This window comes from Ambystoma mexicanum, chromosome 10 (assembly GCF_040938575.1).
Source record: "Ambystoma mexicanum isolate Mex_15411 chromosome 10, UKY_AmexF1_1, whole genome shotgun sequence".
NCBI lineage: Eukaryota > Metazoa > Chordata > Amphibia > Caudata > Ambystomatidae > Ambystoma > Ambystoma mexicanum.
Genome location: NC_090932.1, coordinates 525,595,722 through 525,615,176, shown reverse-complemented (window position 1 = coordinate 525,615,176; position 19,455 = coordinate 525,595,722). Strand labels below are relative to the sequence as shown.

Here is a 19,455-nt window from a genome sequence, read left to right as displayed (position 1 = left end):
AGAGCACACTTCTCGGGGCACTGGGCCTTTCATAGCATTTATTGCAAATGTTCCTCTCGAGTCCATTTGAAAAGCGGCAACCTGGAGTTCTGTACACACCTTTACAAAACACTATTGCCTAGACACACACTCTAGGTCTGATTCTCAGGTGGGACAAGCAGTACTAAGACATCTCTCCCCTTTCCCTCCCCTCCCCCCCCCAAAACATGGCAGAGCCATCCAGAACTGCTATCTCAGACACCTTCTCAAGGCTAAAAAAGGCTTTCTGGAAAGGAAGGAGACCCTTCTGCCTCAAGACCCTCTGACCCGGAGGAGAGCAAAATGGGTGACAGACCCTCGAGCCCGGAGGAGTGTCAACAGGGTACAGAAGATGAATAATCACCTCAAACTGAGGACGGGGATGACTGGGCGAGGCCCAGCACATCGCGTAATATGGTAGGCCCCATTCACAAGCAGAGATCCAACGAGCAGTCCTCTTCAGAACATATGTTTGTCCCAGAGGACTTGATTCACCCCATCATCCAGAGCTACTGACTATATCAAGGATAGGCTCCTGCCGGCCCTTAGATAAAGAAGTCTGAGCCAAGCTGTGGGCGAAATGCCCACCTAGATATTCCAGGGAAGGTGGCGCTCACCCCCCCCGAGCTCAACGCTAAAATGATCACCTTCCTTGGTAAAAACAGAATAGATCCTAAAAAAAGGATTAACAAGGCCTGGACGTCCTGCCAGGGCAAGGTCTTGGATATTACCGTCCCACTCGCCAAAATTCTGGACCGCTCAGAAGATGCCTTGGACACGGGAAAAGCTATTGATCCCCTCACCCTGGAGGTTGGACCCAGCAGTTGCCGCGACGGACACCTTCCTTCAGAAGTGAAGCGAGGGGATCGCTTACGCTTTCCCCCTTTGCGATAACGAGGACCCTGGTGAAGGTCCCTCAGGAGCAAACAGAGCTAGTTCTCGTAGACCCAGTTTGGACCTCTCAGTCCTGGTATCCAGTACTTCTGGAAGTTTCTTTGGATTTTCCAATCCTACTACCCCAGACTCGGTATCTGCTTTCGGCTCAGAGCGGGGAATCCCATCCCCTCCTTTTATTCGGCTCCCTGACCATATGGAGGATTTCAGGGCGAGAAGGAGGGCCCCGGGCATTTCATGCAAAGCTCTCAGCCTCATCGAGGTGAGCTGGGGTCCTGTGACATCCAAGAGATACGCAAACTCTTGGGGTGTATGGGCGCTCTGGTGCTTGGGACGGGGCCTCTCTCCAGTTTTAGCACCTATAGCAGGGATTCTAAACTTTCTTGCCAGTACAGTAGAGCGCGGCTTAGCTTACAGAACGGTGAACGCCTACCGCTCCACGATTTCAGCCTGGAACAACCTCGTAGAGGGTTCCCCGCCGCTGTGCATCACCTTGTGTGCAGAATGAGTGATCTCATACCCGGCATTTGGTGAGCAGTTATGTGTAGTAAAATGCCTCAAGGCTTAGGAGGATGTGACTTCCACCCGTAGGGCTGACAATGGAGGTCAGCTACTGGTATCCCTCTGCAAAGCACACAAGGCTGTTTCTGCCCCTACCCTAGCTCTCTGGGTACGATGGATTCTTGCACAGGCCGGGATAAATATCACTCAGTTCGGCGCCCACACAGTCAGGGGCGCTATGGCGTCCAAAGCCTTTCAGGTGGGAGGTCAGATTAGAGGACATCATGAGGATGGCTGACTGGGCAGGAGAGTCGATTTTCAAACAATTCTACCTGAAACCGGTGGTGCAACTGGCTACCGTAGTGGTAAGTAAGCTTTAAACTAGCATAATGTGAGCCTCCGGTCTTGACCTAGAATAACTTTAAGAAAAGTCATGATTCTATTAAAGACACAGAGGCGAGCATTATCCCACCCGAGTAAAGAAATTCAGTCACATGCATAAGTGGGAGGGCACATGGGATATTTAACCTGGTATTGCCTAACGTTATCGTTTGTTCTCTGTAAAGAATTTAAGTTGTTTCACCTTTACTGAATTTTTCCCTCCCTCATTTCTGATACAGGGTTATATTTCCTCACCCAGTAACCCTTTGATGTTTTATCTTTCCGGCAGGAGCGTTGGATAAGTCCTCTTGAATTGAGAGACAGTTTAGGGCAGCAGGGACAGCTGGCTAGTAGTTCTGCAGCATGAGTTTACAGTTTTGATCTCACAGTTTGTAGTGTAGAAAGAGGAAGTGGAGGAAATGATGCAGTCATTTGAAGGGTAAAGAGGACATTGGATTGGCTGTTATGGGTCACATGGTGGGTGGCCATATTTCATTGTTTCAAGTGTCTATGGGAAATTTGAGTTTTTTTTCCTAAGGAGCTCCCACATACTTTGGACCATTCTTTGGACATTTTCTGAACATTTCTTCACTTCAGGATTTCAGCACATATTCAAGTCGTTTTGTTATGAACTTTGACATGCTAAAATCTTGCTGCTGAGCTTCTACTGTTAATATTGAATTAAAGAAAGAGAAGCATAATGCTCGCTTCTGTGTCTTTAATAGAATCAAGACTTCTTAAAGTTACTCTGGAAAATCTTCATTCCTCTTTCTTTGTGCTCATGGGAGAGGTGCTTCATTGACGGGTATTCGTGAAATCGTTCTATAGTGGTTGCCCAGTCCTTGTCTTAAAGGGCATTTTTTACTTTATCTGGGTTACTGATTAAGACCTCCCGGTCCACATTCACATCACACAGTATACCTTCAAACATCCCTCTTAACAGAGCAACGTAATTTGAAGCACCACGCAGAGCATCCTTAAAATCCATGAATCTATTCATTTCTTCGTACAGAGAATTGCCAATTGGAGAGATTATGGTTCGATGTAATGACAACAGTCTCCTTTGGACTCTGACATTTAGTGAGGGTATTCCCAACTAAAATTTTACAGCTGCTATTGGTACAGCATATGATATGATATGGCATTTATAACGTGCCTATACACAAGTGTTTCAAGGCGCGAGGGGATATTCAAAACACGTCTCCATATGAAAGCTTCCAATTAATCCAGCCATTTTATGGCAACTACTGCATACAGTTCCAATCCGTAAAATAATTTAAGGACTTCCTTCCCCTCATAAAAATGTATAGCAGGTATGATCGAAAACTGCCCGAATTTTCTATCAATCTTAACCAACTGATTTAATAAAACAGAAGCCTTCTGTTTTTTTGCTTGGCGAATATTCTTATTCACTGGTTGAGCAGAGATGTGGTAACCCTGATAAACAATACTAGAAGTGCATCTAACGGCAGTGTTAACAAAAAACGATACTGCTGCACTGTTTCCTGCCTCTCGTTAGAGCAAGAATTCTAGTTTCGGAAGGATTCATGAGGAGACTGTTGTCCTTCACATAAACCGCGAACTAGGACAGCAGCCTCTGCATCCCAACTCGAGAATTATCGAAAAGCAGGAAATCCTCTGCATAGACGATCTGTGGAAGTTTGGTGGCGTAAAAGCAGAGATTCATCCATGTCAGATATATATAAATTAAAGAGGCATGGGGCCAAAACACACCCCTGCCACAAACCCGATTCAGTTGAAATTCTTCTAGACATATCTCCCTCTTTATTCAGTCGGACCCTAATACCAGTGCTCTTGTGTATACCCTCAATAAGGCTGAGCAGGGCACTGTGCATTCCCCATAAAGCTAACTTCCGCCAGAGCCTCCTATGAACGACTCGATTGAATGCTGCAGATAGGTCTATTGATGCCACATCAGTGGACCTCACAGAGTCAGCCCATCCCAACTCCTAGATTGTCCTAACAACAATCCCATTGATTTTGGTTGAGTAACCCCTTGGAAATCATGTCTGCATTTTACACAACCTTTGTGAACCCACTGCCCACTCTTCAAGGTGCTCTAGCAAGAGGGATGCAAAGATCTTACTGTCCGTATCAATCCTTGCGCATCTCTTGTAGATAGGCACTACATGGGCAGTTTGCCAGGAGGTGGGAACATCTTTCCGAAGCGCTAAACTTTTAAATGGCACTGTCGGAGCATTTGCCAATCAAATATTTTAAGTAGTATTTGTTGGGCTGTTGGACCTCGGAGCTCTCAAGCTTTTACATCCTTTCATCATGTTCAGAACCTCTTCTGATTCGATAGAGAGACCAATCAGTAAGGGTTTAAAAAGTTAAAGTAGGTTTACTATGGAACCCAGTAATAGAGAATATAGTGAGCACCAGTTCCATCGTCCAATTTCTTATTTTTTTTGTATATAAATGTGCTTGCGTAATAGAAATAGTTAAACTAAAAACTGTTTTTCCCTTTCTTCTATCAGGTCAAAAGCTTGTGGAGTGGCACCAGGTTGATGTCAACTCATTCTTGGAGCAAGTAACTGGGTTCCTGGGTGAGCATGGACAACTGGATGGGCTTTCAGACAGTCCGCCGAAGAAACGTGTATGCGCTGTGAGTAAATAGCTGGTGCATTCATTGGAAGGACACTTTCTGAACTAATTCCGGTGAAGCACAGTGATTACGCTGGCAGTTGAGCTGTGATGTGCTTCCCAGCTGATCAAATGGGGCAATATCTTGACAACAGATGCATGTATTTAAGGTATTTATATAGCACATCTATCTAGGAAGCAATAGAGTACTATGTAAAGGTAGATATATGCACAAGTGTTAGAAGAAATTTCAGAATAAGACACATGGAAGGGTTCTGAGAGGCCACCCTAGTCAATAAACAAGGGCTTTTCACACTTAGTAAAACCAAACTCTCTCCTTGTCCCATAAGCAATGCATCAAGGCGGACTTATGAGAGATGTTGTGCAAGTGCTGTTAACACTAGACAGCCTAGAAATAGAGTTCCATACGGATGTATACACTTATTTTATTTATTATGCTTTAACCACAGTTAGCGGACGAAACTCAAGAATACCAAGAATATTTACTGTAAAACACAATTATGTACATATTTATGCATGTCTGTGCATTGTACAGCTGCTTTGCTTAGATTCACATGCCCCAAATAGGCCATGCAGTGGTTGGCTTGTAGTATGACATCTTCTTTTTGGGGGGCAGGGGGAGAACATTGCCGCAGACTTTCCTGTGACCCTATCCCTATCCTAAGTGTACATGAACCCATGATCCTTTGTGTGCTGACGTCCTCAGATTGTTTCATTTCTTCCATTGGTTGGCCACATGTACGCAGAGTGAAGAATATTGTCATAGATGGTTTTCTGATGCTTTGTTCGATACCGGCCAACTACAGCCTCTTGACATCAAACAAGTGATGGTCCCTGAACCAGATTCATCAAATCTGGTTGAATCCTGACATTCATATGCATAGATGGGGGAGGGTGGGGGGGTTGTGTTTATTTCATCCGCGGGTACACATTTCAAGTTGCAAGCTTCTAGCCAGCCATTAAAATTCACTCACCACCTCAATTCTACACATGCACATAGCACGCCGCCATTTCTAACTCGCCAAGATTGTAATTATCACTAGCCAATGGTTAAGCTCTGCTTAAACTGATCGACTTTTCTAGAATGTGTCTATTCCCTTCTCTCACATTTCCCACAGGTCTGCTCGCGTCTCGATGCACCCATTGAGAACACCCAGTTTCAATTCTGCCTCGCGTGTAGCTACAAGTTCTTATAGAAGGAGGCACACCATGTGTAAGAGCAAATTTCCAGAGGACCACTTTGAAGATCGGTGCCAGGCGTGCAGACAGTTCATGCCCTTGAGCCTTAACGAGCACCAAACTAAGCACTGAACTGCTTCGGCTGTTTCCAAATCAAGAAGCCAAACTGTTAAAGATGTTGTTGTTCGTGCTTTCATCCTATAGACTTCAATGGAACAACCTATATATTTGCCATCTGTATCTTGACCGGACGTCTTGGAGGTAATTAAAGCCCTCGGCTTTACTTACCTTGCTTTTGCTCACTTTTTATGGGGCGACTGTCAGATTGTCGCTATAACTTTTTCTTTTGCATTTTTGTTGTTACAGACACAATTGGTCCAGGATGGGCTACTGACAGCAGATATATGCTTGTGTTTTTTTACTTTTCTCGCTTGCACTTTTGTATTTTAAACCTTAATGCCATTTAGAGTACCATATACTCTAAAATAGTTGTCAGGAGAGGGAGGCCATACCAGCAATGTGGAGTAGCCTCCAGTTGATGCTCCTTTCCTATTCTCTATTATGAACAAATGAAGCTGAGGGTGGTTCACCAGAATGAGACTGCACCCCTATAACCACATCACACTGCCAACATTGCATTGCTCGTGCTCGGACTCAGTTTCAGGTTTTCTCCCATGTTTCTCTTGGAGGGGGGGGTTGCAGAGGCGGAATAAACATCATTTGCCCTTGCATAGGAGGGGATTACATCCAACAAGTTAGTATTGAACCCAATAAAGGAAGGACACTGTGTGGTTACTGCTAGAGAAACCTCAAATTCTCCCACCATGGTTCAGGTAAATTCTGCAGGATCATTTTTTTATGCTACAAAAAGTAGCTGTGCTGGTGCTTCAGTTATCGAGTCTGTACCAGCTGTTAAGATGGATTGCCAAAATCAGCCCTGGGGGTTGACTTTTGGAGGCCAACCTATTATGGTAAACAGTGAGACACTGAATACTATCCAAACCCAGTAAAGGTTAAAGTAGCAGAGGGGTGTTGAGATGGATTTCTAAAATCAACAGTGGTGGGCATCATTGATGAAGGCCACCCTAGTTAGGGTCAACGGGGAGACTGTGAGTTTAGCCAAAACCCAATCAAGGTAGTGTGGAGAACCATTCAAGGCTTAGTCTCAGGAAAGTGCGAGTGTGGTCAGTGGCCCAAATGAGTCAACGCAGAACACACAATTCAACTTACAGTCCGTTATACAAATAAAGTTGTTCATTTAGGCCTTTGAGAACCCACAAAGAAATTAAACTAGTAGGTAGTACTAGCACACAAAATCATAAAAAACAAATATATACATTCATCAGTAGGTTCACTTACAATCCTCACTCAACTAACCAGGTAAGTACTCAGATGTCAGTCAAAAAATTGGCACCAGTCACACTTAAGATGTCCAGCCCTAAGATGTATGGGTCATAGTGCCAGGTTCCAATACAAGGTTTCTCCACAGAAGGTATTCTATACTGGGTTTCAATGGGCTAATGGTGGTGATTTAAAACGGTTCAAAACTATTTAAAAGTTCAATAACAGTTTGTCAGAAGGCAGGTAAGTCCCCCCCGTCCCCCACCTCGCCTCTCTTCTAGAGCAAAGGCAACCGCAGGGGCCGGATACAACCCAGGTTCGATGACCAAAGGTTAGAGGGAGTTGGTAGATAAAGGGCTTTGCGCCCAATGTTATCCTATGAAGGATGCGGGGGTGGGGCACATGTATGCTTACTCGACCCCCAACCCCTACAAATACCATTTTCCTAGTGGTCACAATGGATCATCTGGCGTCGCTGGGAGCAAGGTCTTCAGTCCTTAGTTTGGGTAAGAGGTATCCAGGGATCGCGGGTTCGAATGCTTTTTCCGGTCGGGTGCTACTGCAAGATGGAAGCCCTGTCAAAATGGAAACACATTTTCCCAACACTGACGGTCTGAAGGACTAGTCAGTTTCCCCATAACCAATAAGCAAAAAGAAGTAAAGTTGAAGGCTTTGCTTCCTGTCAGTCAGGACAGAATAAAAAACCAAGCAAAAATAATGGGGTTCCATAGAAAACTATGGAAGGAAAGTTAAAGAAGAAACATCTTTCCTAACGGGATCTGTGCCTGCAGAGCTTTTGAAAATGTATTTATTTATTTAAATTTATTTATTTATTTAAATTTATATAGCGCGCAAGCAGCCGAGGGGCATTGAGGCGCTGTTACTTGCAATAACTTAGTTACATGGTACATATGAAATGTCCCTGGACCAACCAGCTCCCTGCTAGGCTACCTCGCTACAGCGTTCCAAGTGCATCCCTGGAACTTGGAGGATCTAGGATCTTCAACTTGTACAAGACACCTGCTCCTGCATTTTCAGTGTCCTTGCACCAACGGATGCCGTGCAGGATCCTGATCTTTTGTTCGTCCCTGGAAGATTGCTCGTCACTGCCTAAACCTGTTGACTCTGGTTGCAATCAGTCTTCTTTGCATCTGAGGTGTCCTGGCATTAGTCCTCTTTGCATCTGAGGTGTCCTGGGGCCGTCTGTGTTTGGTAAGAATTGGTGCAGTCACACTGTGTGAGACTACGCAACACTTATCTGCTTGGTATTAGCTAACCCACCATTTGGTATAGGTCTGTACTACACAAGTTGATAGTGTGACTGAGCCGCCAGGCATATCTCAAGAGGGGTAAATGTGAGCTGTAGAGCTGTACAAATGAAATCCGTGAATACAAGTAGCCAAGTAACACTTACACTCAAGGTTTCAGTTATAAATATTTATTTAACATCGATTTTTAAATAAGCGTTCTTTAACAAGGCAATTCATGCAACAATGTAAATATACTTTAAAATTACTTTTCAGAATCAGAACAAGTTGGTGGATAATCTTTGGATATGCTTCTTACACAATTCCTACACCCTGAGGTGACTTCAATCATACGGACAGTAATGGATTTATCACACTAGTTATACGTTGCAGATTCTGCGGTTGCAGAAAGGAAAGGTTTAAGGAAGGAAAAGGTTAAACAGGTTCTCACAATATGTGAGGACACTTAAATCTTTCAATGAAATCTAGACAAGCCTTTCCCAGTAGTAACAGTCTAAAACATGTTACCACCTATGCAGGACAAACAATTTCAAAGTCAATGGGCTAGAAGAGTCTGCAGGGAGACAGGACAGCCAAAGTCCATTTGAAACAGTCTATGGAACTGAGGCACTTCTTAGAATCAAAGTCTTGCACACAGAGAGTTTTAGAAAATCACTTGTAGGGTCAAAAGCTGTTAAGCCTGTGGACAGAGAGTTGGACTCTAAAAATTCCCAACCGAGAAAAGCACAGCTAAAAGACAATGAAGTAAGTACCCCGAGTCTAAACAGTACCTCTAGTTTGTAGAAGAGTGGTCCCGCTGGATTCTTTCCTGCTACAGTGGTGCAAACCCCATGTTCCTGAGCCTCAGTTGTGTGGACAAGAGGGACGACGTTTGGAGGGCTCCTGTGGCGGTACTTGGGAGGCCGTCGGCAGCTACAGGCTCTTTTCGTTTTAGCGGCACTTTGCGGTTTCAGTGCTTCGTAAGCAACACTGTTGCAGATCTCTGATACCGCTTGGGCTTCCTTCACTCCTTGGGTTCTGCACTCTGGTGAGGGGGACTAGAGCTCTGGTCATCCTGCTTCTGGAGGGTCCTTAGCAGACTCCTGGAGCTTTTAGGCGGATTTCAGATGTTTACTTGACTACGGATTGCTCGGCCCCAGGCACTTGGTTCTTGTAGCGGCGAAGAATACAGTCAGTGGGGGAAGATGGTCCAGTGGAGTTCGTCTCGGGGTTAGTTGGTCCCACTAACCCAAGGGGAGAAGTCGTCCCTTCCGGAGTTTCTCTGTTGATTTTGAAAAAGGAGTTTAAGCACAGCAGCAGGGCTTCACTGGGCAATTCAAAGGTCCAGGAGGATGCAGCAAGCTTTGTTCACGGTTTCTTCATCTGGTATTTCTCCCAGTGGTCGACTCTGCCTCTAGTCTAGTCCCAAAACCCTTGCCTTTTTAGCAGGTTTCTCCCATTCATGCACAGCCTAGGCTGTCAATCACACTGCAGGATGGCTGACCTAAAAGGACAGCCAACCAGCCAATCAGGACTAGTTGCATTCAGGCATTCCTTGAGACAAAGGACAAGAGAGTTTCGAGAACCTACCTCCACATCATGACTTTCCAGACACACTGGAGCCAGAGTCAGGCTTCAGAGCTGAAGCCCGCCAAAGGCAAAACAAACAAAGGGCTGAAATCTGCCTCGAAGCACAGAGTAAAACCCAAGAAAGACCTCACAAACAAAAAGTGGCAAAAAAAAGACTTGGGCCATTGTGACAAAATGGTCACCCATGGGTGCTGTACTGCAGCTGAGGGTTCAGCCTGCAGTAGAAAAGCACAATGGTTGGAAAATTAAACCACTACTACCAGCCATTTAAGGTAAAGAAGGGTAATATTAAAATGTTAGTTGAGAATGTAGGAAAAGGGGCTAATAGGTAACCCCCCAGTACTCCACATAAGATGGTGTGTGCTGGACCTACAAAGAGAAAAGGTAAGTAAGGAAAATTTCACTTTACTGTTCTTGGGAACAGTAGTTCACACAAGAAAAGGTATTTAAAACTTATGAGACATCTAAAGGATTTCTCTGTGACACTGCACTGAAGGTGCTGTGTGACACCATACAAAAAGTAGATGCCTATTGAGCTTGTCACACTCCAAAAACAGTGCAAACACATAATCCAAATCGGGTCAAAACACATGAGAGAGTGAGAAAAAGGCCTCACTCGCTCCAGGGTTAAAATTAAGAACTCATAAACTCCAGCAAAGGAGCTGGGGGTCTCTAAGGTTGAAGGGAATTAACAGAGAAATGAGAATTCTCCCTAACAGTCTGCACCGCAGAAATCTTCATCTTTTCGTAATTTGGGTGTTCAGCTGTAAGGTGTCTGGAACCGATTCCGAAGCCCCAAGCCGACCAAACAAAATCATGCACTGAAAAGTTACTCCTGCAAGAAATTGGAGTCTGGATGTTGGGAAATATTTCTCTTTTCCGCAACTTTTGCTCCACAGTTTTTATTGACCCTCTCTCTTTTTGCTTCGTTTTTTAACCTATTCTGACTTTTTGAAGGTAAGCCCTCGGCTTCACTTCCCTTGCTTTTTGCTAATTTGTTATTTTGGAGAAATCCTTCAGACCATCGGTTCTGGGAATCTGTTGCTCTTCTACATTTTTGTGACTTTACCATTGTACACAGCATTTTACAATCCTACTTTGTATCACCCTAGCTTTTTACACTTGGGAGTTTTGGTTACTTATATATTTGCCTAAAGAGAAGCTGGTGGCAGCAGATTCCTTTTTACAATTTTTGCATTATTTTTAGTGTTCACATTCACGTTTACCACGTATGGATACTAAACGAAATGATGCTAGTGCCCTAAAATGCCCATGCCACAAGCTTTTTTGCTTGTCTTTTGGCCATATTGTTTTTCGGCCTTATTCCTGCCTTCTAGGGTCTGGAAATCCCATATAAGGTCATGCACTTTCCCAGGAAAGCTGTTGTGGGCTATGGTGTGTGTGTCATAAAATAAGCAGCGTCGCTTAGCAATTGTCTATGCAATTCTGTAAGTTTGCTAATTAAATTGGCACATGTGTAGCAAACCTAGCTATTTAAGTTGCCCTGTTCAATGAACGCTCAGATCGCCATTCATTCCTCTCTTGCATTTGGGGCTCCCTCTTTTTTCTGTTAACTGCAAGTTCAAAAGGGGCTAATGGAGAGATAGTGCAGCAGCCTCTTCCACCCTGCCAAAAGCCTTTGTGAGTGCAAGCAAGATTTTTGTTTTCTTTTTAATTTTTCAAATAATTACAAACCAGAAGTAAGCTGGATAATACCTTTATGTAGCTACCCGTAGCCTGTCTGTCAAAGACAAGTATGTTTTAATTTTTTTTAAGGGCAGTCATTTAATTCCTTTTCTAAAAATGTAATTTGTTACATAATGCATGATTACGGTATTGCTACTGTAAAACACTGCATTGCCTCCATGCTTTACAGTAAAGCGTTTGTCATATCATCTAAATATCATCGTGCCAACTATATTGTTTTGTTGGGGAAGATGTATCATATTGACCAGTGGACACTTTTAAAAATGTACATGATGAAACGGCCAAATGCTTTTGGATGGCAAACCTAGTTCTGTAACCTGTTGGTTACATGCAGCTTGCAACTGGTGCTCAACATATGAGCTGATCCCGTACTCCTTTAAATGTTGTCTTATCACCCTGCTGCTTTATACCAGATACCCTGAAAATGAGATGGCTGCTACTACAATATTCCACCTAGTTTGCCCACTTCTCTGCCTGCTACACTTTCCTCTCGGCTTAGTCTTACTTTCTTTCCTCTTGCATAATGAATAGAATAAGCTAACTAGATGTTTGCGCATAGCAGTGATCAATAGTTCCATCCAGTCTGTACATCTATAGATCTGCTGCACTACTATCACTGTTGTTGCTGCACTACAATCACTGTGGTTGGCCTCCAGAGCTTGCTTTGCTCTAGGATTATTCTCCAGCATAGGGTCTGGCATGGATTCACATGCTCATGAATATTCCCCGTCGTCAGGCAGGGAATCCTTGGTAAAGAAAAAATTAGTATCGGTTTCGTTTCTGATCTGTCTTTCTTAGTAGTAACCAATCACTGGTCTCTGGGTCATAATGTCCCCAGCCAATGACTGCCCTCTCCCTAAGCCCCACCCCTGGCAGCCATCCTCAGATTTTTACCGCAGGTTCAATTGTTGGGAGTCCTCGTGCTATAGCTCTCTAGCTTTTACTGCGTTTTGCGCCTTTTCAAAGAGATTTACCTCATTTTCCCGTTTAATCGAGCCTCAAGCTCCACCGTTTCTACTTCCGATCAACGGGGCCCGTTTCGGATTTATCTTCGCCCCTCAAGGGTGAAGTTTTCATCGAGTTACGCTTCTTGGAGGATTCCAGAAGTTTCTGAAGCCTACCTCGCGGACAAGAAGAACATGGCCCCGGAGAAGGGAAGCTCGACTCCCGGCAAACTGCTCAGGATCTTCCCTGGATGCAACCTACAAAATGTGTTCAAGGAGGACGAGCATTCAAAATGCCTTTACTGCCTCCACGAGGACAAACCACACATGGAGAAGGACTGTGCGTTTCGCATGAACATGTCGGATCATACTATAAGGGATTGTCGGACCTGTCTCTCCAACTGGCTGGAAGGCAAGAGCCCAGCAGGTGAGAAGAAGTCGTCCGAGCGGTCTTCTAAGTCCTGTGAGGGCGCCCCGCCGACGGGAGCCCAACAAAAGGCAAAGCACCGCGGGCACCGGGAGCACCGAACGGTCGGGCTCCTCGGCTGCCGGGCACCGGGAGCGCCTTCACCGATGCCATCAACCGCAAGCCAACGCTCTGGCTCGGGGGAAAAACAAATCTGAGAAGCCAGCTAAGCTTCTGGAGAGGCCCCGGTCGATCTCGAAGGATCAGGCCAAAGGGGAGCGAGGCGGTGACCCTCCCCCTAAGGTGAAGGCCTCAAGCGCGCTCAACGTGGTGAAGGGCTTGATTCACCCGGCTAAGGCCTCTATCAAGGGAGTTGCTGCGGCCCTGGTGAAGCCTGTGGAGGCTATCCCAGTGGAGGCGACCTCGGGCCCAGAGTTTCCCTGCCTCCGCGGAGCGAATCCTCTTTTAAGCCCATCGAGAAGACCCCCGTAAAGACCCCGGTGGAAAAAGAGGGGGGGGCGGTGGCCGTTACGGACACAACCTCCGAGGAGGAACTGACCGAGAATTTGGAAGAGGCCGGGTCCCACGGGAGGAATCCCGACGAGGGGGACGACGAGAGCAAGGGTGGCAACAACAACAACGAGGTTCCCATGGAGAAGGAACAACCGTCGCTCCCAGCACAGCCGTCGCAACCCGAGCCGCAGGACAACTCAGCGGCAATTTTGACGGCAATCCAAGCCTTATGTACGGAGATAAGGACGAGACTGCCCCTACCCCTGACGGACGACCCAACTGTACCAGGTCCATCGGGAAGCCCTCCAAACAAGAGGAGGAGAATTCATCCTGTGCCCTTCCGCCCTCACGGCCTTCTCAGCCTTTGTCGCTTTCCCCGGTCCCGAGGGTCGACACGGGAACAGACATGGCCACGATGGGGACGGATGATGATGATGACGACGGGACTGGCCTCCGTCTCCGATTCCTCGGGCGTCCCCGCCCAACGAGATTGGCTCCTTCCACGCCATGATTGCCAGGGCATCCAAGCTTTTTCAGCTCTGCCCCGAAGAGAAGAAGGAAGGCTTCCTCTACCAACGGCGCAAGGCCAAGAGGAAGACGGTCCTCGCGGTGCAGTTGCTGGATGACATCTGGGACGAGGGACTTGCCCTCCTCAAGAACCCGTCCACGACACCTGCCAAGAGGGACCGGTACGAGAAGAAGTACCGGGTCCCTGACGCTGCCCTGTTGTGCCTTAGGGCACAGCCGACCCCGGATTCGGTTCTCTCAGCAGCAGCCAAGAAGAAAGTGGGGGGGGGGGGGGGCATCGGCTTCATGTTCAACTTCCCCACTGGACGGCGAGGGAAAGAAGCTGGACGCCGTGGGACGAGTCATCTCGTCGGTGGCAACGTCGATCAAGGCAGCCAACGCCCTAGCGATTGTGGCCCGCTACGACAGGGAATTGTGGTACAAGATCGCCCCCCTGTTAGACTTCCTCCCGGACGACAAGAGGGCAGAGGCCCTGGCGATCCTACAGGAGAGTGAGGTGGCATCGGACCACGCCATAACTGTGGCCACGGACATTGCCGACACCGGTTTCCGCCATTGGGCAACAGTGTTTGCCTTCGATGGCGGGGGTGGCTCAAGGCGACGGATTTCCGCCAGGATGTGCAAGCCAAGGTTTTGGACATGCCCTTCGACGGGAACAATCTGTTTGGAAAGACAGTGGATGAGTCGCTGCAGGCCATCAAGACCGACACGGAGACAGCTCGGGCCTTGGGAGTTCTGCAGCAACGGCGGCCGCCCTTTCGGAACTCCAGAGGCAAGCAAAGTGCTTCCAAAGGTTTTGGCGGCGGCTCCTCGACCTACCGTCAGGCGGCCCGCTCCTAGTCGCAAGAAGCCTACAGAGGACGAGGCAAGTCAGGTGGATCTCGCCGTCGTCGCCAGGGAGGCCAAGGAGACAAGGCTGCTTCCAAGCAAGACTGAACCGGCCGTTGCGTCTGGCCCCCACCGAAGCACCCCGGTGGGAGGCCGGCTGGCGAAGTTCGTAGGCGTGTGGGAGTCCATCTCCACCGACCGTTGGGTGCTGGATGCCCTGGCCCACTGGCACACTCTGGAATTTCTAAAGAAGTGCCCCCAAATTCCTCCAATGGCCAGGAAGTAAAACCACGTCCCTCAACTGCTGTTAGAGGTAAGGGCGATGCTCAAGAAAGGAGCCATCAAGCTCGTCCCAAAGAGGCTCCGAGTATACTCAAGATACTTCCTAGTCAAGAAGACAGGAGGTTGGCGGCCCATCCTGGACTTGCGTCGGCTAAACAAATACATCAAGGCACATAAGTTCCGGATGGTCACCCTCCAGCACGTACTGGGCCACCTGGAGGAAGGTGACTTCCTATCATCGTTGGATTTGGAGGATGTGTACTTTCACATCCCCATCCTAAAAGGACACCGAAAGTTTCTCAGGTTCGTAGTCCAAGGGCGGCACTACCAGTTCAAGGCCCTCCCCTTCGGATTGTAGTCAGCACCCAGGGTGGTCACCAAGTGCCTGGCACCAGTGGCGGCGTGGCTGCGCCTGCAGGGGATCCACGTCTACCCCTACCTGGACGACTGGCTCATTGAAATAATGACCGAGGCGAAGGAAGTGGAGGACGAGCTTTATTATACGGCCCCCGGAGACGAGGGCTGCCAGCTGGGAAATGTCGTAGGGCGTTCCATAGTGGAACCTGGGGAAAAGCATTCTCCGTTCCGGGTGGAACGAAGTGATGCATTAACATTATAACATCTCCTTACCTATGGGAAAGAGGAGGGCGCGAAGAGGAGGGAAAAATAACAAGGAAAAGAGGGGTGGAAGGATGGTTGGGGAAATGACATTGCGGTCAATAGTAGATGAAATCGTTGCTGAAGTTCCGGATGATCTTGCGATTCCTTTTCGACAGACTCCTGGTGGATATTTCTTCATCGTGGTGATAGTGTTCGTAGTTTTTTGTATGCTTGAGGTGGTGCGTCTCCTCAGGAAAGGGTTCATTTCTTGACCATGCATCATCAAATGAGTCTGAGGATGTACTGGGTCTGCATGTGTTGTTGTTTGTTCCCTTCACATTCTCCCTTGACAAAGTGTCATTGTAATTGTTTTTGGAAGTGCTCGGTCTGCAGGTGTCATTGGTTATTTTCACAAGATCATCGTGAGACCATCTCTTTCCATCGTCCAATGTGGCGGATTTGTCGTCGCACTGTATGACTTGTATGTGGAGATCGGAATTTGGATTCGCCCTTGAGTGTTTTCTTGGGTTCTCTGACACAGACCCAGTCTCCTTCCTGAAGGAGCATCTGTTTTTACTCCGTTCTTCTGGTCGTAGTAAGCTTTGTACTTCTTTTGTTTTTCCTTTATAGTTTTATGGATTTGTTCCATATCCACTTTTGGTTCCATGCTCCTCCTTGCCTCACCGGTTTCTAAGAAGATCCATGCTGGTCTCAATTCGTTAGTTGCGGTTCTGCCTCGCATCAAGGTGAAAGGCTGAGTTAGTGATGGAATGCGGCGTTCTATATGCGTGCAAGGCCTCCTTGAGGGTTTCTCTCCATGGCATGGCATTGGCTGTGGCTAACTGGATGACACTTTTTATCAGTCTTTTCATTCTTTCCACCAGCCCGTTGGACATTGGGTGGTAGGGTGATGTGGTTGATGGATTTTTTATCAAGGAATTCTTGGAATTCCGACGAAGTGAACTGGGACCCGTTGTCTGAGACTGTCTCTGGGGTCACCTTCCCTGTTAAATATTTCAGTTAGGAAGTCTATGACCTTCTTCGTAGTTGCGCTGGTTTCTACTACACCCCATTCGGTCCATTTGGAGGTGTAATCAACAATTACAATGATGAATATTTTAACTGCCTCTAGATTTTCGAAGGGGCCCACAATATCTATGGCCAGTTTTGACCATACGTGTTTGGGTGTTTCCACCGGCTGGAGTGGAGTTTTCCTTAAGGTTTTCGACTTGTCACTGGAAGCGCAAGCACTGCAGTTTTTTACTGTCTCTTCCGCCTCTTTTCACATGTTGGGCCACCAGTAGTTGTTCCTCATTCTGTTCTTTGTCAAACTGCGTTATGAGATCACTGGGCAGCTGGTCACGTATAGCAGTGTTCACAGTGTTCCGTCAGTCTAGTGTGCCTTGGATGCTATGCACTGTTATATGGTCACAGTTTAATGGAATTGTCTCGTGACTCTGTTTGACAGAATTGTCTCGTGATACATTTCTCTCCCATCCGGGATAGGCAGCTGGCAGGAGGCAGTGCAGCGCGTTGTAGCGTGTAAATCAACGTGCAAGTTTCTTTACTGTTGGGGCCGCCGAGCACAGCTGATGAAGATCAACAGCGTTGTCGCCGTGGAAACAAGGTTGGACGTGCCAAAATGGCTGCACGCACAGCACGTAGAAGGGTCCTTTCCTCTAATCGTCGTTGGCCGGCGACTCATAAGATGCGTGCTCGCGGTGGTGTGATGAACTGTGGCCCAAAAATGAGGAAATGTCACCTCTATCACCGTCGCTGTGCTCGTGTGGTTGCCGGTGGCTCCTTCCCCTCCGGGTCAGCAGAATCGGGGAAGCAGGTGGGGCGGCGGTGGTGGAGGGTTGCCGGGGAGCTGCCAGGTAGCCGCCGGGGCTGACGCCGTCGCCGGGGAATGGCAGGAACACGGGCAGGGGAGCTCTGGGGGCCGGTTATAGCTCACTGAGAAGATCCTCATCGCCAAATTAAATAATGACCGAGGCAAAGGTAAGTGGAGGACAAGCTTTATTATACGGCCCCCGGAGACAAGGGCTGCCACCTGGGAAATGTCGTAGGGCGTTCCGTAGTGGAACCTGGGGAAAAGCATTCTCCGTTCCGGGTGGAACGAAGTGATGCATTAACATTATAACACTCATCCGAGCAGGGACAAGGGAACTCTCCGTCGAACACACAGCAAAGACCGTCCGGCTGCTCACGGACCTGGGATTCTCCATCAACTTCCCCAAATCCCACCTGGTTCTGTCGCAGGTCGCGCTGTTTCTGGGAGCCAAGCTCGATACAGTGGCGCGATTGGCCTCGCAGTGGAGGAAAGAACACAGGCCATCCTGGGCAAGGTACAGCGTCTGCTGACCACGTACGTGGCCAGAGTGAGGTCCATCAAGTCCCTTCTCGAGATGATGTCCTCTTGCATCTATCTGGTGCGCCTGTGCAGGCTTCGGATGCGCCCTCTGCAGGAGTTCCTCGATGCCCGTTGGATGCAAGCGACGGGCAGCTTCGAGGACAAGAAATTGCTCAACGAAGTATTCCGCCAAGCAATTCGATGGTGGGGCACCCGCGCGCATCTCGTGGCGGGCACAGACTTTCAGACCCCAGCATACCAGGTGACAGTGACGACGGATGCCTCCCTGGAGGGGTGGGGAGCGCACACCAGAGATCTTCACGCGCGAGGCCTGTGGCTCCCGGAGGAGAGACCGCTCCACATCAACATACTGGAGCTCCAAGCAGTGTTCTGGGCCCTCAAGTCATTCCTCCCATCCCTCAAGGGCAAGGTGGTGAGGATCTTCACCGACAACCCCACCACGATGTTATACATCCGGAAGCAGGGAGGAACCAGATCCCCAACCCTGTTCAAGGAAGTCCAGGATCTGTGGCACTAGGCCGTTGCCCAGGGGATGTTTCTGGCACCTTTTCATCTAGCAGGGATAAAAAACACCATCGCCGACTCACTCGGCAGAGAGCTGCGCTCGTGCCATGAGTGGGAACTACGCCAGGATCAAGTGGATCAACTCTTCCGGCGATGGGGCAAGCCCCAAATTGACCTGTTCACGATGGCGACGAACTCCAAGTGCCAGAGGTTCGCCAGCAGGTTCCTCCAGCCAAGGAGCATGGCCGATGCTTTCTCGTTCCTCTGGGACGGCCTGTTCCTGTATGCGTTCCCTCCGTTGCCGTTGCTGCTCAGGCTCATCAACCAACTCAAGAAGTCCAGGTGAAGGATGATCCTCGTCGCACCGGCGTGGCCGAGGCAGATCTGGTTTCCGGACCTTCTGAACTTGTCAACGTCCCTGCCAGTCAGGCTGCCGCCGGACGCGGATCTTCTCTCCAGAGAAGGAGGCGCCATTCTCCACCACGACCCACAGTCGTTGAACTTGCAGGCCTGGCTCCTGCAGCACTAGAGTTTGAAGGGTACGATATCCCGGCTGATTGAAGAGAGGTTCTTGCAAAGGCCAGGGCATCCTCAACTCTCAAGTTTTACTGTCATAAATGGACGAGGTTCTCTGTCCGGTGCCGTGCACAGAAGATTAACCCTCTGCGAATTACGGCCCCTCAAGTGCTGCCGTACCTGCTGTCGCTGGCCAAGGCTGGACTGGCTCACGCCTTCATAAAAATACATCTGACTGCCATCTCCCGATATACCAGAACGACGGGACGGGCGTCCTTGTGGTCTCATCGCCTGGTGAAGGAATTTATGAAGGGAGTATTCCGATCATTCCCGCCGGTGAAGGCTCCTGCCCCAGCGTGGGAGCTTAATGTGGTGCTGACCAGGCTCATGGGGGCCCCCTTCGAGCCTATGCATTCAGCCCCTTTGAAGTTCCTGTCATGGAAGACAGCATTCCTCGTGGCCATCACCTCTGCA

At 48.2% G+C, this 19,455-nt stretch overlaps 1 protein-coding gene across 1 annotated transcript in view; it reads left to right on the top strand.

Moving 5' to 3' along the window:
• UBXN7 (UBX domain protein 7) overlaps window positions 1-19,455 on the top strand; it is a 1,247,298-nt gene that overhangs the window by 1,030,850 nt on the left and 196,993 nt on the right. Inside the window, exon 8 of the mRNA XM_069618093.1 lies at window positions 4,296-4,423. Coding sequence (XP_069474194.1) covers window positions 4,296-4,423 — 128 coding nt within the window. The remainder of the gene's footprint in view (window positions 1-4,295; window positions 4,424-19,455) is intronic.